Source organism: Magnolia sinica, chromosome 2, assembly GCF_029962835.1.
Source record: "Magnolia sinica isolate HGM2019 chromosome 2, MsV1, whole genome shotgun sequence".
In the NCBI taxonomy this organism is placed as follows: domain Eukaryota; kingdom Viridiplantae; phylum Streptophyta; class Magnoliopsida; order Magnoliales; family Magnoliaceae; genus Magnolia; species Magnolia sinica.
This window is the reverse complement of record NC_080574.1, coordinates 129,756,249-129,778,652: the sequence shown is the minus strand read 5'-3', so window position 1 is coordinate 129,778,652 and position 22,404 is coordinate 129,756,249. Positions and strand designations below refer to the sequence as shown.

Below are 22,404 nucleotides of genomic sequence, written 5' to 3'. Positions count from 1 at the left end.
CAGGCCAGCATCCCATTGGCTTGTGGCCATCTTCCATTGATCCAGACCATTCATGTAGCAATTCATATGTTTTCCTGCAGATGGATCATTACAAACAAAATATAGTGAACTGTCCACACGCATGAGGATGACCAGGAATGTTTCCTGTATGGTATTATTTTTTTTTTCCGAACAACCTGGATCGCCTTTCTACGGAATTCTGGCCAAAACTAGCCTAGCGTCCTACAATGCCACTAGAAGGGAAAGCAGATCCCAAGAAGGAGAGAGAGAGGTTCCAAATCTAACAGAGATTTTACATAGGTGGAGATGTAATCAGTCATTCCAAGATGGGGTTTTGGCTTTTTTACTATACATACAATCAGAGCAATGGCTCTAACAAATCATTTACTGCATTTTCTATGTCAAAAAGAGAAGAAAGAAAAGGAATGAGATGTTAGTCAGGCTATTCGAACCGGAAGATATCAGCCAAACCTCCACTCTTTTGATAAACTGATTGTTCTGCATGGGACAACGATTCCTCTCCTGGCACCACTGACACAAAAAGAACTGGAAAAAATAAAATAAAATCAGTTGATAAAAGATGGGGTGATTAAAGCCAAGGATCATTCATGAATGAGAAATGCCATTTTTCCAAGCATGTCATGTATGATCTATGCAGCCCCTTACTGCAAACATGTATGGTGATCAGGACTGTTGGTCTGGTGGGTCACCATGTGATTGGACAATTCTGACCACACATGATTGGTCTGGCATTCCTGTTAAATGCAGACCATTAAAAAAACAACTGAAAAGAAAGCTACTGCAGTCCAATCTTTTGTGATCTTTGGATATGGCCCATCAACATGGTGGCCCACCAAACAAACAGTCCTAGTCACCACATTCAATTGCGACAGGTCCAGTAGGAGATGTTTTGGTGCATGCATCTTAGAACTCCACAAAGCATGTGTCACATTAGCATTCTTCTCCATGCATCACAGATGCATTGCACTTTTACTGTCACTAAACTCACTGGAAGCAAAAAGTGAGAATGTAAAGTTCAGAGGAATAACCAGTGTTGGATTCAGAATATTGCGACAGGGAAAAAAGTACTGCTAGCAAACCATTTCAAAGAAATAGATGAACAGTGAATAGATTATAGTATATTACATAAGGTTTCAGAAGCTCATGTGTAACCAAATGTGCTGACCTGGCACATGTACAGAGCCAAACATCAGGTAGGACCCACCTTATAGATGGCCTTGCCCAAAACTCAGGTTGGTCAATTCATCAGGTGAGCAACATGCATACAAAAGCAACATGCAGTTTAAATGAAGTTGCCAACAGTCCACATTCAAAAAGATGCATGTAGCCTGCCTGACAGATGGACACTCTTAGCTTTTGTTGAGGTCCTCTACAAGGCAGGGCCCACCTGACATGGTTGGAACATCTCACCCACATGCCAAAATTGGTGCATGTGGTCTCTGCAAAGCTCTACGTTAGACTTCATTCGCCTAGTTTAGTAAATTTCACATGCACACTAAGTAATGCACCATCATGACTTTTCTCAGCTGTCACACTTCAACCATCTTAGATGGATGAAGTTCATTTCACATCGAAAGGAAGTTTCCATGTCCAAATCTCAACCATTCCTCGGATTGGATGGTGGCAAAGATTATCAGTTTTTTTTTTTTTTTTTGGTACATTCCATTAGCAAAATCTCCTACTTTTCACCCTACAAATTCCCAATTTTCAGCAGATGTTGGCATTTGACCACTGAATGCTATATTAAAACATTCCATAAGATATCAACAGTAAGGTCTTTGCTCAGAATTGGAAGCGTCTATCTGTAACTTCTCAATATAAGGATCAATGGTGTTTGGATTTACTTTAACAAATCATGTCACTAACAAGGAAGCTTCAATACAATCTTATGAAAGTATTGAGTTAAATTGCAGGTATCATACACCACTGTCCATATCTCATGTCAGCAAATTACTATCTAGCACCTAAATCTAGGAAGTACTATACAATGCTCAAGTTAAAGGTTGCACAATACCATTCAGGTTTTCAGTGTGTACAAGTGGGCTCCACGGTTCAGCAATTCGAACAATTGATAGGACAGGCCTCATTGTAATGGCCCATGCACCCAAAGTCCCCCAAATTGGAAGATCCTAGCTATACGCTGTGGCCTTTTCTTCAGTGGAATGTGAACTGTTGCTGTGTTTCTTTATTTGCTGTCTATCTGTTGGCTGCCCATCAAAGGGTTAGGATTCTTCCAATGTCGAGATTTGGTGCAATGGCCATCCACAGTGGGGCCCATAATACTATTTCTTTGGATGAATGAACCATGGGCCCACTTGCCAAACCTGTATAAACTAAAAACCTGTGGTACTGCACATCCCAAGGAATTATGTAACAATATTGGTCAAATACATTACAGCCCGTACAGGCCAATAATGCCCTGTAATGGCTTTTTTTTTTTGGGAGAAATCTCATAAAGTCTAGGTAAGATTCTAAAAAATGTGAGGATCCCAAATATGTATTCTTTGTAAGAATGTTGTCTATCAAGTAGTGTCTGCTTGACCTGATAAAAGTTGACCAAATAGGCCCTAATTGAATACAAATCAAGCATAATTTAATGGATTTGGGCCCATTACATATAAATACAACAAAGAGAAGATGACTTTTTCTTCAAGTGATGGTTTATCCCTTGTTCCCCTATTTCCCAAAATGGTGCAATCCGCTTCAATTCATCTAATTCTACTCAAATTTAGTGTTTTGATCATTAAAATTGGCCCATATCTAGTTCAAAATTAGTTAATAAGCTTCCTTCATGGTTGAAATGAAGAAAGAAGTGGAAAAATGAGCAAAAAATCCGCCTGCTCTACTGAAGAATATGGGGTCTGCCAGCCATGTATTGGCTGATACGGGCCGACATGGCCCTTTTTTCATTACAGACAAATTCACCCAGGTATTGCGTAATGGGGGTGACGTTTCCTGTATTGGCCGATACAGCTGATTCATGATCGTTTTCTAATATCATGGCACAACCTTTTGGCCGAGAGTTGTATTGTACCTCTAAATCTAGAATCCAAACACCAGTTGCATTTCTTGTTTCCAAAAGAAAATGTTAACATTTTAATTAGTTAAGTACTGTTTGGGTGCACCCTTGATCATAATCAAGTCAGATACTGTTGTGATGTAGATAAACATCCAAACAGTAACACATTTGGGTTGGGTGCATTTGAAGCCCATCTGACATGTTTCCACCACTAAATCAGCATCTGGGTTGCTTCATGCCAAACTTGATGTTATACAGATGGAGATTTTCGTAAGGTGGGGGCACTCAACAGACAAGATAGAAAGAAAGAAAGAAAGAAAATGCATAAACCTACTAATATGCACTTCAACTCGGGCAACAGATAAAAGGGGTTTATATGTTCTTGAATATAGTCAGCAGAAGTACATAAGCGAAGTAATCAAGATGATACTACTTCATAAGTTGATTGTTCCAATATACTGAAGACTTCAGTTTCTCCTTTTATTTCATCTTCCAACTATTTGCCATCAGCTGCCAGGCTTAAAGAACTGTCAACCGGATTTTATAACAAACAGATGGCTTCACATCCATCATGCAGGCTAAGCCCATCTAATATTCAATTCCTGTACCGTTGCTCTTCAATGCTGGTTTCTCAACAATGCTCATTGAATCATCAAAAATTTAAACTAGTCCATCTTGTCAACTCCAAGGGTCGAAAATTTCTAGGCTATTGTTGATGAGAGAAACATCATCTTCCACTTCCAAATCTCAAGCAATTGGTAGAATGAGGCATGTCGGAAGGAACACCAGAAAAACTACTGAGCTTGGAACTTTGGTAAATAGAAGGGTACCTCTGCTAGACTCGAGATTCAAAAACTATGGAATGGGCGTGAAGCATTGAGAAAATGGTGAAGCCTCCCCGATAACCTCTTCTGAAACCTCGACAATAGAATATAATCTAAAGGAAGAAAACCCAAATCGTGCCACATGGCTTCAGCTTGGACCAGCGTTTAAAAGAATATGCACATGTGAAGTGCACCTCCAAGATTTACTAGTACTACAATGCGCATGTTTTCCTATTGATGCTCACAAAAAAGAGAAAGTAGAGCATCACTGGGCCAAGGTTGACCCAAGCACATCCCTTTTATATCCCAGCCCTAGAAGTTAGTTCCAAGCCCAGCCCATGGAAGCCCTAGACAGGCCTGCACTCATGCGCAGGCCAGAACTCAATAGAAAATAGTGTTAACTCTAAGCCCTGCATGCAGCAAGCTGGGCCCCAGCACCCAGCTGGGCATATGGAGAGATGGGTCCGGAAGCTCAGCAGCCAGACCAACCTATTGATTGCCCTAGAGAGAGGTTATCTTGAGGGTATGCCTCAAGGCATACACATATCCATTGAAGTATGCCTTGAGGCCTACAAGTCTAAGAAAATGTATACTAAAAAACATCCAATCATAAGGATTCATGTATATGTTATGCATCTCTCCCATAGGCTACAAATTTCCAGTTATATGCATACATGTGCCACAATCAAACCCCACAAAAAGACTCTTTTAGATCTCAATGCCTTTAATTCTTTGATTTCTACAAAGTACACAATGTAATTGGCCACCTAAATTAATTTCTAATATAAATGAGGAAAAGTGGAATAATTCTAAGGGCGTTTGTTAATGCTGAAAACTTTCACTTAATACGGAATCTAGAAAGCCATCGATGTTAAGCGGTGTTTGATAACACCGAACAAAGAAATCGCTCTTTTATTTTATGCTAAATTTTTTCGGTGAATGAGGTCTCACTTAATGGTGAATCCAGAAAGCGCTCAGCAAATATTTTTTTTTTATCCAATATTGCCCCGTGCAAACAAATATTTTCTTGTTTACGTAATAAACAACCCAACTTTTAACGTGTGACACTTTTCTGTGCCTACCATGATTTATGTGTTACATCCACACCGTCCATCAACTTTTTTATATCATTCTAAGGCGGATCCCAAAAAATATGCACATCCAAAGTTCAAGTCAACCACACCACAAAAAGTAGTGGGAATGGAACAACTACTATTAAAACCTTCCTAAGGTCCACCGATGAGGATATTTGCCATCTAACCTCTTCATAAGGTCACATAGACCTGGATGAAGAGAAAACACAAAAATGAGCTTGATTAGAGCCTTCTGTGGCCCTAAGAAGTTTTCAACGGTAGGCACCCAATTCCCACTGTTTCCTGTAGTGTTGCCTACATGAGCCTTAGATCTACCTGGCTTTTGTTTTTATTCCTTAAAATGATATGGAAAAATGGATGGATAGCGTGGATAAAACATATACATCACGGTGGACCCCGCATAGCCCTAAACAGGACTGTTGTCTGTAGCTAGATCCCGACAAGGAAGTACCGAATCCCCACCCGGATTTGCAGGGGGAAGCGGATTGTGTAGTGTGCCACAAGCGGACACGGATTTCCTGTGAAAGGAAGTTCCTGCGCAAGGATGCTGGGTGGGGCCCACCGAGATGTTTTTGAGAAATTCACCCTGTTTGTCCGTTTTGAGAGATCAATTTAGGATAAGAGATCGAAAATTAGGTGTATCCAACAGTCAAGTGAGCCACACGAGAGTAAATAGTGGGCATTCAGTAAGCACCGTTGAAGCATTCTTATGGCCATAAATGTTTTGCATTAGGCTATATTTTTGGTGCTTTTACTTAATCCCATTAGGAATAATCTTACAAACGGTTTGGATAGCATATAAACATCAAAGTGGAGCCTAGGAAGGTTTCAACGGTAGGAATTTCTTTCCCTATTTTATCCTCTCGTGTGACCCACTTGAGTTTTTAATCCAACTAATTTTCTATCGGACGTCCTAAATTGCGCTCTCAAAACAGATGGACGGAATGGATTTCTCAAATACATTGCAGTGGGCCCCACACAGCATCCTTGTGCAGGAACTTTCGCAGGCTTTTGCAGGAAATCCGCCCCGCCACATGTTGACGTCACCAAGTTTTGTGGGGCCCACAATGATGTATGTGTTATATCCACACCGTTCATCTATTTGGCGAGATTAGCATAGAGCATGAGCCTAAAAATGAGTCATATTAAAAGCTCAAGTGGACCATGCCACAAAAGGCAGTAGGGGAAATGATTCCCACCGTTGAAACATTCATAGGGTCCACCATGAGGTTTATTTTCCATCCAAACTGTTCATAAGGTCATACAGACCTGGATGAAGGGAAAAACCAAACATCAGATGGGTCCAAAACTTCTGTGACCCCCAAGAAGGTTTCTATGGTAGATGTTCAGTCCCCACTGCTTTCTGAGGTGTGGTCCACTTGAGCTTTGGATTTGTCTCATTTTTGGGCTCAAGCCTTAAAACGTTCTCACCAAATGGACAGACAGTTTGGATATAACACATACATCATGGTGGGGCCCACTAAACTTGTTGACGTCAACACAACTCTCATTGGCTCCCCATGCTGATTGCCTACCAACGCTGCAGTAGGGAGCAGGCTATTGGACAGGCCCCACCATGATGTATGTGTTTTATACACGATTTCCTTCTATTTTCCCAAATCATTTTATGGCATGAGCCCAAAATTGAGACATATCCAAATCTAAAGTGGACCACGCCACAAGAAAACAATGGTGATTGAACACCCATCATTAAAAACTTTTTAGGGCTCATTGTAACGTTTATTTACCATCCAATGTGTTCATTTGGTCACACAAACCTGGATGAAGGGAAAACACAAATATCAACTTCATCCAAAACTTTTAAGGTCCCATAACACCATCCAATAGCTAGGGGCTACTAACATCGTCAGTACGCAATCCGGATCCACTTAGGTGAGTGGGATTCCTGACTGTGGGGCCCACTATGATGTTTGTGACTACATCCATGCTATCCATTCGTATCGAAAGCTCATTCTTAGGCATGATCCAAAAAATGAAGCAGATCCAAACCTCAGATGGACCATAGTACACAAAACTGTGGTAAATAACAATTAAAAATTTCTTGTGGGCCACAAAAGCTTTGTATTAAGATGATATTTGTGTGGTCTCTTCATTTAGGTCTTTTTGACCTCATCAATAGGTTGGATGGCAAATAAAATTTTGGTGGAATCCATCAAGTTTTTAATGGTAGGGATTCCTGTTTCCTGTGGAGACAGGAGCAAATGTGTCAAATTAACATATTTCAGACACTTCGGACATTAGTTAACAAACAGGTTGTTCTAGACTCAATACTTAATTTTCTGACTTCAGATTCAGACTTTAGATTCAGATTTCAGATTCAGGCTTCAGACTTCATATTTAACAAACAGGCCCTAAGTGTACACACTTGCATGAGATAGACCTGGGCCTTAGAAGCTCACCTGATAACAAGGCACTTGAGCGAGATCCAATCCATTCATCAGGTAGGACACTCTGTGAGCATGTGCAGGCAAACAAATCAATCTGGTCCGCTCATCAGGCAAGCCATACTTATGGGAAAATGGGCAGTTAGGGAAAAAGTGACCAACCTTCCATATTCAACATACAGGTGTTACCTGCCTGATGAGTGAACCAGCCTGAGTTTTGATCCAGTGCACGCTAAAAGTGTGTGCTACATGATGAATAGCTTGGACCTAGCATGTGGCCACGAAGGCCCTATTTCCATCTCACATGAGCTTGTACACTTAACATTCGGCACGAGGAAAAATATGTTACACTGCATTTGGTTCCTGGACATTTCAGGAGGTGGAGAACAATAATATTTTTTTTTTTATAAGGGGGGGGGGGACAGAAAGAGCTCGTTCTTGTATGCACAAGCCAAGTGAGCCTAAATCTTCATTGAAGTACAAAGGTCACTATAGTTTGAGAAAATAAAACTCCAAATGAAACATATCAGTGTTTGAGTAGGTGTTATTAAAAAAGAGATGATGCTTTTACTCTTTAGTTTTTGAACCATTTCAAGAGATTCATTCCCTAATATCAGAAGGCATGTCTTTTGGAGGACATTAGATTTGTCTTCTTGTTTAATTGATTAAGCTCATCCATGAAAAAATCCAGACTCATTTTTATTAAGAATTACCAGACATAATGCACAAAGCCATAAAGCTCTCATTTGTTATTGCAATTTGCAAAAACATTGAAGCTAAAACTGAATGTCAATCTCTAGTAAATAAGCAAAGAGAAAGATAGATAACTATGGAATTGAAGTAAGTGAAACAAGACATGCTACTGGCAATCTGCATGAGGAGAGATTGAAGAGATTGATCACGACATGTGTTGTAGCACACACATGAATCCAAGTTAAACATTAGGTAGTGCCTACCATAAAGATGACCTGGACTAAATAAGGCTAATCCACTGATCAGGTGGATCACACTTGTAGAGGAAAATGGGCAGTTAGAAAGAGTCACTTAAGGCCAACAATATTCAACCTACATGGATAGCCCATGTGATGAGTTGACCAGCCTAGCCTTCAGAACAGGGTATCTTCACATTGAGCACACTAGTACATGTCCAGGATCACATGTCCAGGATCTTGCACGTGTCAGTTGGAATCTCTCCCCTCTTTTCCTGGGCTAGTCGCTTTAGCATTTCTCAGATGACATAAAAGAAAATAAAATAACCTTAAACACTTACAAGGTACATACTTCAAGTTGGAAGCGGTGACATCTGCATTTGATTCTCAAAAGTACCATCTGCTATGTCGGGATGGTCATGAGACTCTTTCTTCATGCGTTCCAAAGAAGTTGCTTGAATTATTCCTAGAAAATTCGAGCAAATGTATCAGATATTGATCTTTCAGAAAAACAAAATAATGCTAATGAAGAAACACACATCGAAACCAACATGAATGCTCCTCATGTTGTCACTTGTAGACCACAATAATACCAATTAAAAGTATCCAGTAACAGAAGAACGGTTGACCATTTTATAGTAACAATAGGAACAGGTTTGCTAATCCATCACGCATTTATTGCTGAACCCATCTATGTGGTAGCACACATAACAAGATCACAAATGCATGACAACCATACCATCCATCAAGTGGTCCTCATCGAGTAGATTTCCTACCACAAAAATCAGGCTAGGCCACTCATAACATCAGGTGTGCCACGGTATATAAAAACAAATAGATGGTGAAAATACATCCATTTATTGCAGACATTGTGGCCCGCCTGAGTGTGGGGAAGTGCTTCTTTCAAAATGTTAGAAAGAATAAATGTCTAGGAAGTGGGAGCATGAGTCCGATGCATGATTTGAAGCAGAAGGACAAGTCCAAAGCATGATTTGAAGCAGAAGCGCAAGTCCAAAGCAAGATTTGAAGCAGAAGCGTGAGCCTCAAAGCATGATTTGACGTGGGAATGCACCCAGGTAGAAGGTTTGTAGAACTAAGATTTGGCCAGTAAAAAACAGGAAAATGGAATCCCACTCATCTCCAAATGCAAAGCAGATTGGTTCCACTCAGATCTGAGAACCACCTCCCAAATTTGATGATACTTCCAAATGGGTACTTGAAGTTGCAAAGCAAAGCATACCATTGATAGGGAAAATTTAGATAAGAACGAAAAGGGAGCATCAACAAAGCCAAGTTTCCAATACATACCAAGGCCCAAAATTGAGGAGCAAATCAGAAAACCAAGTAGAGAAAAGTCCATTTTGTATGCAATTTCCATGACAATGATGCATCCTCCAGCTACCATTAAATGCTTTGGAGAAGAGAAAACTAGATGCAATCTGCACAGAAAGACAGAAGCAACTATTCATACCAAAGGAGATCCCACCTGAGGTGAGACCCTCAATGATAAATGATTCGGAAAACATATAAGAGAAAACTATGTGCAATTTACAGAAACAAAAAAGCTGCATCATTTATGCATATGCTGGCAAGAAAAAGTAAAGTTATCTGAGAAAAAAAGGGATAAGACTTTATGAGAAAATTATGTGATTGTCAACCCAAGGATATGCAGAGTATATTGGGGCAAGTGGGACCCATGGTTTATTGATCATGGCCATTGGTCTAAAGAAACTCCTGTGTATAGACTATGCTAACAAAATATCCCAGATTGGAATATGCCGTCCACCTATGTTGAGACTTATCTCAGTTCAATATGGATTTCTTTTCCCTGCTCAGTAGTTGAATATGAATTGTTGCTGTATCTTTCTTAACCAGCTATTTGCAGGCCACTAATCCAAAGGATAGGATAGTCCTCTTTGTGATTTTTCAGGGCGTGGTCCATCCTTGGTGAGGCCAACAGACCAATGGTCTGGATCTGTGAACTATGGCCTTCACTTCAACAAATTGAGAACACAGGGATATTGCCGCATAAGGATCAAATGATTCCTCAAAACTTTCATGGCATAAAACAGGTTCAGCAAGCATATCAGAAACTAATGACATGGCTAACATTCTATAAGAGTAATAGATAAAGATCTTCAAAAAGACATGATTCCTCAAAACTTTCATGGCATAAAACAGATTCAACAAGCATCTCTGAAACTAAGGATATGGCTAGCATTCTATAAGAGTAATAGATAAAGATCTTCAAAAAGACAAGCTTGAGGAAAACAGTTTTTTTTTTTTTTTTAAATTACTTGATATAAACAGTTAATCTATGGAAGTATAAATAGATGTCCCATAGATATAACATAAGCCACAGAACTAAACAGAAATTCTCCCTCATGACTGGCAAGAGGGAGAGAAGCACAAATAAAAGAAAAATGCAAAGAACTAAACTTTTTAAGTTAAAAAATATGGGGAGCTAAGATTCATTTGGGATGTGCATTTTTTCGTGCTTTTTTCTTCTTCTTTGATGAATAACCAAGGATAACTTGCACAAAAGGCAAATGATCCTCCCGAACATGCCTCCTTTGTAAAAATGATGCTGAATCGGTGAATCGCCTTTTCATCCTTTGCCGTTTGCTAGAAGCCTATGCGACAGTATTTTGAATTTCTTCAATATTCCTTGCATGATGCCATGTACGATGAAAGGGTTGTTTGTTTCTTGGCATGAAGGAATGCCAATCAGATCGGGAAAAGGCAACTGGAGGAAGGCTTTGCTTGCTAGTCTTTGGACCATTTGGGGTGAGAGAAATGCGTTCCCTCCCTCCCTCCAGCTCAGTTGGCTTGGTTTCAAGAAAATCTAGGAATTGGACCATGCCTATCTCCAAGTTTAGCACCTTGTAGTTTTTTTTTTTTTTGAAGCCCAATCTAAGCCCATGTTGTGTCTATTTTTTGGGCCTTATGGGCCTAATTTTCATCTTGTGGGCTTGATCTCATTGATTGGCGAGCGATAGGGTGATCGGGACTATTAATCTGGTTGGTCACAGTCCCGACCACCCCACCATTTCCCAATCTAGTGGGCCTCACTTGTACAAAAGAAATGTACGGCTAAAACCCACCAGATTAACAATCTCGACCCCCACTGAGAGAGAGAAAGAGAGAGAGAGAGAGAGAGAGAGAGAGAGAGAGAGGTTAGGGTTTTGGGGAGAGGGAATTTGCTATTAAGGGTTAGCTTTAACTAAGCGTTATGCTGTCACTTTTTCCAAAACGTTTGGCAAACCTAACCATTGTTAGTTTTTCCGTCCTAGAAATTATTGGCAAGGTAGTTTATACTAACAATGAAAACTTCAAGATGTTATTTGGGAATGCACTTGAGAAAGGGTGTTTACTATCTTTGGGCCAAAAGAGAGGGTGCTACATGTAAAAATCTCTTTCATAAAAGCAAAGAGAACCGCACGCTAAGGGGCAATATCTCCCAGAATCTAATGATGACGAATCACCAAACCCGATCCAAGAAAGATCCTTCCCCTACAATTTCCTTGATGTGATCATGATAACGCCTAGAAAAAGATTTTAACTCCAACCAACTGATGCCAAATCTTTCCACCAATTGGCCAAATCTTTCCACCAATTGGAAAGTTTCTATACACAAGTCTGACTTGTTGATGAATACCCTATTGCCGTGCACACACCAGATTGACCACCAGCAGCCAGCAAAGTTAGCCATTGCAATATTTTCCTCTTTTTTCCCAAAGAAGCCCCCATGCCTTGGGTAATGGATTCACCAAGGTCGGACCACCAGAACATCTAAATTGAAGATTTGACCAATGGCGTAATAACCAAGCAAAAATAGCATTACAAACTACAAAAATGAATGCATTTTGCTGGATAGCAGCAATGGATAAAATTCTCATATCAACCACCTTAAAAACAGAGGCTACTTACTTCCTAGTCTGTGCATTATGTGTTGTGTGCAGGAAGAATCAGTCCTGCATATTTTACTTCGTTGTTCTTTTGCATGGAAATACGGAATATACAGTCAGATGTGTTTACGCGTTTTGGTATTGAGTGGGTAATTACCAAGTCTATGGTGGATCTGTTTGAAGGGTGGTGGAATAATGTGTTTTCTACCATTGGCCAACTGCTGTGGAAAATGGTGATATAGGCATCTCTTTGGGGCATACAGTTGGAAAAACTAACAAACAAACAAACAAACAAACAAACAAAAAAAAAAACAATTGTATATTTTGATGGATACGTCCCAGCATGTATTTAGTTACTGAAGAAATCTGGGGACTGGTTATTGATTGGTGCAGAGCCAACAAAAAGTCGATTGGCATCTCCAGGCTATGCTAAGGTCTAATAGGGATGAAGTGATTAAATGTAGGTTGAAGTCTTTGAAGATTTAAGGAAAGATGGTACCCCATCCCAAAGAATGGTACAAATTAAATTTTGGTGGCTGTTTTTTGGGAAATCCAGGTCTGGCAGGATGCAGTGGGGTTGTTTGTGATCACAGCAGCAAATCGTCCATTCTCAAGTTTTCTGGTCCCATGTGGATTCATGATTCAAGTTACGAGAAGCTGCTATGCTTCTTCAAGGTGATACATTAGTGATGCTCAATAATCTGAATACCATCATCGTCGAAGGTGATTTGAACAATGCAATTAAGTGGGGCAAAAGCGGTTGTCGCCTTTGGGGTTGGCAAATCTCTTGGAGGAAGCCATTAACATGTGCACCTCTATTACAGTATCATTCTCCCATGTCTATCATGATGTGAACTCCTGAAGCCGACACCCTTGCAAAGGATGGGACCACAAGAGTTTCTATGATTATTGTGGATAGGAGCAGATTTTTCTGTTGGCATGTTTGTTTTGGGTTTTTCCTTGTATCTGGCTTGTTGAAAAAATTTGCATCTTTCATCTTTTCATTCTTTTTCAATGAACTAGCTGATTATCCATAAAATGAAATACAACATATAGAAACCATGTAAAAGACAGAAATAAGTTGAATTAGTACTCACGGGTAAAAGAAATTTCTAGGCAGCCTAACTTGAAAGTATATCTTACACCTCATTTATGTGTGTAGATATGTTCATGCATGCACACAAACAGATACCTTACGAAGGCACACACACATGTGCATTGCTGCAAGCAAAACCACGCACAATGGCAATCATCAACAAGTAGCTAAGGGTTGCTTTGTGGAAAAGGTGAGGCAAAGGTTAAAAGGCTTGGGATAAGAGATTATTAGACCAAGATACCTCTCTTCAGCAATATTGTCAACATAGAATACTAAGATGATCCCAAAAAGGATGGTGCTCAGATATGCCCATGTTGGAGAAGCCATCTCTGTGCTGCTATCAGATGTTGATCCCTGCAGTTACTCCAAATAAAGTACAAAGTGGAAACAACCATCGATCAATATCATGGAGAATTCACAGATCAGCTCCCTAAGAGTGGGTGCATTTGGATGTTCAGTTGAATTGAACTGCAATAGTTCAATCCACAATGGTTAAATCCAATAAGGCTAGCCTCATACCCTTCATAATGAGAGATGAGCCCCAAACTTGCAATTTCTAAATTTTCTATTGTTCTGAAGCACAGAATTGCAATTGGGGGTTGTCACTATGAATTAGAATGGTGCAATCCTAACTTGTTAATTTCTCCGAGACGAACTAAGCATATTATGTTCAGTTCAATTCACCATCCAAAAGCAACCCTAACGGATACAGCTGCTCCTAATGCAAAGGTTTTTCTTAAGAACAGGATTTTGAACGTCTCCCCGTGAGAGATATCCAGGTTGTCAGGTGGGTCCCATTGGGTATGTAATGAGGCCTGAAAACCAGGCTAAACCAGTTGTCAAATGGACCATATATGTATGAAAAGATGGACGGTAAAAAAATGATTGATTCAATGGTCCACATGTGACCTTCAAGTGTGGTCCACCTGATAACCAGATCGGCCTGATTTTCAGGATGCAGCACATATGTGGTGGGTTTCACCCGATGAACAGCATAGATCTCACACGTGCCACATGCAGATTGCAGGATTCAGAATGCTACTATAGTAAGTAGCCTTAATAGGATTCCCAAAAATGACCAAAGTGAAACCGAAAATAAAAGCTATGAAACTAAACTTACTAATATCATATCCCACATGGCGAATGGAAAGAGAAAGCATGTAGCAGAAACAATGGTTATTGCATGAAGTCGCCTTTTTAGTTGATTCTGAGAAGTGAGAGCAGATACCAGTCACAATGAGACACCATCCACAATAAATAATTTTTCATGCATGGGATGACTCCTCATAATGGACCAAAGATACCTTGAGTGACACTCGCCGTGCAATCACCCTTCTCAAAGCTGAAAAGATTCCGGCAGCAATGGGAACAGCCATTGCTTTAAACCCCAAAGCCTCCTCTCTCTTAACGGGCAGCTCTGTATCAAAGCTATCCTTGAAAGGTGTTTCTTGGTCAAGGTCAAACAGGTGAATATACAAAACACTTACCAAACTGTTATAGAAAGGTTATTCAGGAAATAATATTTTTTATTCGGAATCAGAAAAGAAAAATGATTTCTAAGGTGCATTTGGATGTTCTCTCGAAATGAATTGCAACGGGAACGCTCAGTATAATAAAGTGGAATTGGAGATGACCAAATTGTAATAGACTTAGCATTAGTATTAAGAAGCTGGGTTTCAAATTGCAATTGCAGTGGGTCCTTATCCTTGCCTCAGCGGTAGACTCCCTGGAGTTTCAACATGAGGTCCGGGATTCGAGCACCCATAGGCGGTGAAATCCCACTATGGCGTGAGTGCAGGGGTGTGTGTGCGTGAGTGGGTGTGTAAAAAAAATTGCAATTGCAGTGGTTTCTAGTTGGACTTGAAAGGAATGTGTTTGCAATTTGAGAGCTACTTCCTCATTACTGATACCAGGAAACAATTACACATCATTGGTTTTTGTCATCTCCTCTTGATTAAACTGAATGTTTAAGAATCCAATTCACTTGTGCAGCCTAACACAGTCGAAGTTGGCTAAATGACTTTTTAACATAGAAAAGTACCGATAGTTTCAATATTTTATAGGATATAGAATGGTGAGAATGTCGCCGTGGCCCACCCTTGAGATAAGAAGTAGAATGATGCCATCATTGCAATTAGTCCAGCCACCTAGAAAAGCCAAATCCATGTGACCTTTTTGCTTCACAATAGCAATACATTGCCTTCTCAGATCATTTAGATAAAAAACAAAGAATATGTTCAATGATTACTTAGTATATAACCTGCTCTAGGTGTATTGAGAAGCATTACATTACCAGCAAGGGAAAGGATCCAATGCTAAAGATAATTAAGTTGCCTATCAAGCATCCAATCTCAATATATATGGCACAAATATAAGACATCTGGACCATTCATCTGTTGGGAACTGTTGTGGATGGACCAAATCAAAAAAATCATAGGTGTTAGGTGTGGCCCTTTGCTAAGGGGTAGGATGCGCACGTGTGAGTGCTGGGAAGCGTCACAAGAGGAAAAAGGGGAAAAAGGAGAGAGATGGAAAGCACGCGCACGCGCACTCTAATGAATGCCCATGTCTCGTGGGCAGGTTATTATATGTGGTAGGGCCTGGTTGTATCTGCGTCCATGTCTAAACCTGCAAGCACCATACAGGACGGGGCTCGGTCAGCCTCGAACAAACTAGATATAGCAAAGACAAATGAGAGGATGTAGGAGCTCATAGGCTCAACTACAATACCTCCATGTATACAAAGAAAAACAAGCACATGTGAGTATCGCACACACACACACGACGATTGGATCCTCACATACAAGAAGAGGAAGTGAGTTCCATGCACATGTAGGCGATAGAGATCCCCTAAGCACAAAGAAAAGAAAAGTGCAGCAAGAGTGCGTGTCAAGATGCAGAACTACCCCAAGCGATGCGCAGAGCGAGCAGGAGGCGGGGAGCTATTGCACGGCTTCCACCAGCTGCAAAGCCCACTCCACCCTCCAAACTCTCTTTTTTTCTTTTCTTTTTCAGAAATTCTCTTCTATCTGCTTAGCTCTCTTCTAAATATTCCTTAGAATGACCCATATTTTTTGGGTGGCAGGTAACTGTGGTTAGCCAATGGCCAATTCGTGCTTGACACATAGCGCCTAGAAGCCTATGAGGAGGCGACACGTGGTAGTCATAAATGAGGTGCCACCAAAGGGTGAGGTGGCCCAATGAGATATAAGTGGCATGGGGTCCCACAAGTGATGAGGTATATCTATCAGTATGAGGGGCCCACCCGAGGTGGCTCCAAGCTCCATAAGATTTCTAACATGCACGCACCCACACAACAAACCTCCAAGCTGCATCAACTGCTCTGTAAGTGCTTGTGTGCAAGAATGCAAAGTCGCACCCAAACGGTAGAGATGCAGCAGATCATGGGGCCAAGCGGGTAGCACTCTGTACTCTGAGCGTCTGGAGCGATGATTACGAACAATCATGGTCGCAAGAGCTTGCTGGAACAATAGATACAGCAACAAACCACAGGGCCAGAAGGGAAGAGATTGCACCACTTGAGGCATCCAATGAGGCTCGCATAAATGAAAGGGTCATCAGGCATAGAGGGCAGCAACCTCAACTTAGAGTCACCACTATGATCATCTGGAACTCGAAAAAGGTAGTGATGCCTCATCAAGACTTTACAAGAATCACAGGGCTAGGAGGGTGATGACCACAACCAACGAAGATCCCGGATCCAGGAATGTAAACAACTCAAGTGGCAATGTAAACAACCTCTGATGCACGCACCGTGGGAGCGTGACAACCTCCGCAACGACCTCTACACGACAAACCTCACTGCAAGTGACCTTTGCGAGCCTCAGGGAGCGCAGCTTTCATGAACATCAGTGTAGACAAGCTCCATGTACCTCCACACAAACAACCCTAGCATGCCTCAACGCAAATTGGCTTCACGCATGCAACCTCAAACAGCTCTGCGCAAATAGCTACAACGCACTTCTACACAAACAAGCATAAAGCACTTCAGCACAAACAAGTTCTGTGCATGCAAGTGAAGATAGCTCAGGGCACCTCTATGCAAAGAGGCTCCATGCACCTCAGCAAAGATAACTCTGTGCATGTAACCACAACAACTCTGGCCCACAGCCACAAATAGGCACAATCTGCAACCACAAACAACTCCAACGCGCGACCAAAAACAGCTCCAACATGCGACCACACAACTCCGCGCACTTTTGCAAAAAAACAGGCAAGTGCACGCAACTGCAAACAACTCCAATGCACGACCGTGAATGGATACAACACACGCAACCACAGATAGCTCCAAGAACCTCAATGTAGACAGGCTCACCCATAGACAACTTCACGCAAGCAACATTCGCAAATCTGGGCACGAGGCTTCCTCATAAAATCAACGTGCATTCTCATGAGGGGGTAAGTGCCTGCGGCAGTGAAACACCGAGCTAGGCAGATACAAACACAAATTCATACAATTGGTAAGAGTCTTGGAGACAAATTGGAGGACTCTGTGCTCATTGAATGTCAACCGTCGATGGGACTTTTCTTTTCTAAGCACATAATCATAATCATTAAGATGTATAATCAATGGCTAGGATAACCAACCAGTGTAACTTTGGGAGGTCACCCCATTGATGGTAGGCCCCAACAAATGAATGGTCTACATCCAGCATATGTGTGCCATGTAGATGGATTCGGTACTTGATGACTAACTTTAATGCTAGGACTTAGCATATTTTCTATAACAACATTACCTTTTTCCAAATGTGGCCCCTCCGTCCATATAGCAGTGCTGATAAAACTCCAAGAACAGCACCTGAATACTCCGCCATTATAGCTCTAAAGTTTTAATGATAAACTTAGTCAATCACAATTAAGTGCGTGAATCTAAAATTACAAACAACAAATGAAAGAAAAAGATGAAGTGTCTAAGGGGTGTAGATTTCTAAAAGTGGGTATACTAACAAAATGCTTGCCTCTACTCAGTGGGGGTTGTGGAAAGACAACAAAACCAACAGAAACATTCAAAAGAATCAAGAGACCATTTTTTCTCTTGTTAGAAGTCATAACCATTACTAACAAAATTCATGAAAAGAAGTAACCATGCTTTAAGCTCATGAAATCCTAAGCACATGAAGCTTTTTGAGTTTATTACAAACTACCATTCAAAGATTATTATTTTTTTCAACGAAAATCATTGAAGTTTGATGTTACAATTTAAATAAAATATAATCTGAAGTTGATATTAAATCATTTGGCTAAAACTTTCAAAAAAGACCAAAGAGGGTTTTAAGAATTTTCTTTTCTCTTGAAAGCATGAATTTCTAGGAAGCTTTCATTATCAATATTTTTATCATCTCTTGTCAACATGACAAGCAAGCATTAAACTTTCAAACCAAACCAGAATTCTGCTGATACTCTCTGTTTTGACCATCATGTCTACCTCTTTTTGGTAAGACAGACTGATACATTACGAGCGAAGTTTTTATCAGTATGGTTCACCCATTTCCTTTCCAGTAACTCTGTGCCACTGGTTGGAGCAACATTAATGCAAATTAGTATAAAAAGGAACCAATTTGCAGGAATTTCAGATACAAGTAGCAGTTTTTGTCATCCAAAGAAACACCAATGATCAGGACAAATCCACATGCAGGGACAAGAGCAAGGAAAACGGGTGAAATAAAAACTGCTTCTGTGGCCATGAGAAAAGGAACATCCCTGCAGTTTTCCTTACTCAATTATCATCATAGTACGTCCACACGTATGAAATAGACCTGTACATAAAGTTGTGTGTACAACATTTCCTTTTCAAATTCAAACTATTAACTAGCTTAATGTAATATGGATGTTTGGACATTCTAAAGTAACAAAAGGGAAAGGTAAAGACTCATGAATACATTGGATTTTTATTTTATTTTTTTGGATCAGTAAACTAGTGTATAGTTATTTCACTGATTATAATTATAATATTCACTGCACAACAAGAAATCTCCTTTTAAATAAAGTCTATGTAATTTTAGAGAAATCTGTGGACTACCAACTACGGAGTGCATCAAAATAATCATATGCATTTTTCGAAGAGGTAGGATGAAGCTTACCGAAGAGGACCGCATGATTTGAGGCCCTTTCCCCACAATATGAAGTACAATGCTGTTATACCCCCATTTATTACAGAAGGTATCACCTGAAACACTATCACTGTTTCAAAAAGAACGTGTGATTCCAAATTATAGTACACACTGACGAAATAATACAAAACCACATGTGGGAGTACTTTTTTGACATGGGAGAAAGGCAAGAGAGTCTTTGTTAACCTGTGAATTAGAGAGGGGCCTCCCTTTCCAGGGTGTTTGTAAGGCAAGAAAGATTATGGATGATGGAACCAAACAAGTAAAGATGAAAACTACAGCTGAAGCTCCTTGCTGAGATAAGTAGTGATACATGGAGTAAACCGACCAAATTCTCATGAAGTTGCCAATAACGTGGATTATCTGCAAGGGAGTGTGCCTACAAAAAGAGAGAGAGAGAGAGAGAGAGAGAGAGAGAGAGTATTAATTGCTTGTCTCATGAAGTATTAGTTTGAAAGATCCCAGACGAAAATGACTTATGGTAGCAAAGTTTAAGGTGTTTAGTAAATTAGTTCAAATTCAGCTCAAGCGAGCTGTTTACCTTCTCATTTGTCCTTTCTCTACATTTTAGTTTTTTACTTTTCTTTTCTTTTCTTTTCTTGTATATACACTTTAATAATTTAGTAGGAGCATTATTCCATACTCTTGCAGAGTGTGATGGTTGATATGCACGCACTCGTACATTATACATGTGGCATACATTAACTGACAGTAAACCTTCCAGCAGGAGCCATGGTAGACAGGTTAATGTGCAGAAGTTAGATCGATTAAATGATCCTAACCTCTGATTAATGGCCATTTGTTTGTAGAATTCGGGCAGCTGGCTAGTTTCATCTCTGCCATCAATTAAATGTCCACAATCAGTCATTTAGTAATCACATCAGTGTAATGCTCAGCTCATGAGCCATCTAGATTGGAACGCATGATTCATACAGTTCAATTAAGTTACTCGTATGCCACATATGCTATGTTTTAGTGCCAGAGTATCCAACTCTTTATCAATTTGGAAAATCATTTCAAGAAAAATCTTGATTTGTGAATAAAAACATACAAGGAACCTATCTGCCTAACAAGTAAATACAAACTCAATTTTCCATTTCAGTTGCATTCTTATTAGACTACTAAAAACGTTCAAAACTCAAGAATCTAGAGTTATAATTGTGGGTTTTCTTAGCCTATATCAATGTGGATGCCATCATGGGTGGGCCAATTTCTGGATGTCACACTGGTTGGACAATCCAAATCATCCAATTAGCAGGTTTTTCCCAAACAGTGCTGACTCAGCAAATATTTATTTTCCACCACTCATTCATCATTGATTGGATGGTCTAGACCATCTGATTGGTGAAAGCTTTCTACCATTGATCACTAAGGAGGACCCCACCAGATGAATTATTCTATCAACAACATCAAAAATTAAACTTATTTACTGTAAATTTCCAAAGAAAAGGGGGGCAATGTATAAAACTTCGACAAAATTGATATAACTACAAATCCAAAATCAACCAAAACATATCATACAGAGTAACCATAAATTGCTCCAAATGGGTGTTTGTAAAGCATGCTCGGGTTCCATTTGTATAAGTAGGGTCCATCATTTATTGATCAAAACCGTTGAAACGATGAGCCTCACCACAGATAACCCATGAACAAAAAATTCCCAAGATTGGAAAATCACAGCCATCCAATAAGTTGAATATGCATTCATGGTGTATTTTCTTTCTTAACCGTCTACTTGCTGGCCACCAGTTGAAGGGTTTAGCATTTTTCCCATCAGGGCGAGTTGGGGTCCATGTGTCATACACAGTGGGGCCGATAATATCAACGGTTTGGATCACTCAAACATGGCCCCACTTGCACAAATTGATTGTTCAAAAAGGAAGAACAAGATCTTAAAAAACAACTTCCAACGATTTGGGTTCTGGGATTTTGAATCTAAGAAGAAGAATTCGAGAACCCAAATGAGAAAGAGATCAAACTCAGGAAGATTTTCCAGAAAAACCACAAAAGAAAAGGGGGAATGGAATTGAAGAAATTGGGGAAAATGTCAGCAATAAGAAAAGATATTTGAACTTGAAATTCGAGAAGATAGAGAATGAGACGTGGGTTATTGCCTGAGTGAAGTAGAGCGATAAATCCGATCTTCCGAAATCTGATTTGGAGACATCATCTTGGAAACCCCGCCGGAGAAGAAATGGCATCAGGCCTTTCTTTTCCTTCTTTCGAGTTCCGGACAACAGGGGAGAGGAAATGAAACACTCAACGCACGTGATCATCACGTGAGCTAAGAAATTGTGGACCCCACAGGGGCTTAGAAGGGAATCCTTGTGGGGATCAAAAGGTTGTATATATAAAATCCACTCCGTCCATCAGGTTCTATCTCTGATTTTAAGCTATTGAGAAAAAAATCAGCCAGATGCAAAACTCACGTGCCACATCACATGGAAAGATGGGAATGACATGCCAACCATAGGTTTTTCTGTGGGCCCACCATAGCGTATCTTACATCAAACCCGTTAATCAGGTGTATCTCACCATTAATTAAAATACAAAATTTAATCTGATCCAAAAATCATGTGGTCCACCCCATACGAAATCAGAAGTTTTAGTATCAATTTTACATATTTCCCTTTACTACGGCCCATCAGAGTTTTCTTTTCAGCTGATATTTTTTACCTAACTTTAAAATAATGTTTCCCACCTTATGGACGGAGTGGATTAGCATATAAGACATGGTGGACCCCACAAAGCTAGGCTGTTTTACGCCCGGCCTAAAACAGGTATTATAGACCTTTCCTGTCCAAATGTGCCAGGCCTGCTAGGCCCGGTCAGCATTGGACTGGGCTTGGTCTAGCTATGGGCTGGGCTAGGGCTTGGGTCGAAGTTGGCCTAACCTAGCCCTATTCCCTTCAGCCCGAGCTGTAATCAGGCCTTGGCCCTAGACTTACAGAGCTGGGTCACCCTATAAAATAAAGAG

At 40.3% G+C, this 22,404-nt stretch overlaps 1 protein-coding gene across 2 annotated transcripts; it reads right to left on the bottom strand.

The window, feature by feature from the left end:
- Window positions 1-272: 272 nt before the first annotated feature.
- Window positions 273-21,671, bottom strand: LOC131237637 (uncharacterized). 2 transcript variants are annotated; one of them, XM_058235520.1, is made up of 11 exons: window positions 21,542-21,671; window positions 19,614-19,806; window positions 19,398-19,483; window positions 18,054-18,138; window positions 15,365-15,443; window positions 14,601-14,737; window positions 14,417-14,503; window positions 13,538-13,650; window positions 9,601-9,731; window positions 8,634-8,758; window positions 273-546 (listed from the first exon to the last, which is right to left on the bottom strand). In XM_058235520.1, exons 1-10 carry the CDS (start codon window positions 21,595-21,597, stop codon window positions 8,646-8,648), a joined length of 1,080 nt encoding a protein of 359 aa, XP_058091503.1. In that variant the 5' UTR covers window positions 21,598-21,671; the 3' UTR covers window positions 273-546; window positions 8,634-8,645. The 2 variants fall into 2 exon arrangements, with proteins under 2 accessions (XP_058091503.1, XP_058091504.1); XM_058235521.1 differs by having other exon boundaries at window positions 8,645-8,758.
- Between the last annotated feature and the right edge of the window lie 733 nt (window positions 21,672-22,404).

What these genes read in the sequence shown, in the direction of transcription:
- LOC131237637 (XM_058235520.1), bottom strand. Translation starts at nt 21,597, where the DNA reads ATGATGTCTCCAAATCAGATTTCGGAAGATCGGATTTATCGCTCTACT. An exon ending in TATCGCTCTACTTCACTCAG is followed by an intron (nt 19,807 to 21,541) that starts GCAATAACCCAC and finishes CTCTTTTTGTAG; the next exon opens with GCACACTCCCTTGCAGATAA. An exon ending in CACGGCGAGTGTCACTCAAG is followed by an intron (nt 14,504 to 14,600) that starts GTATCTTTGGTC and finishes CTCACTTCTCAG; the next exon opens with AATCAACTAAAAAGGCGACT.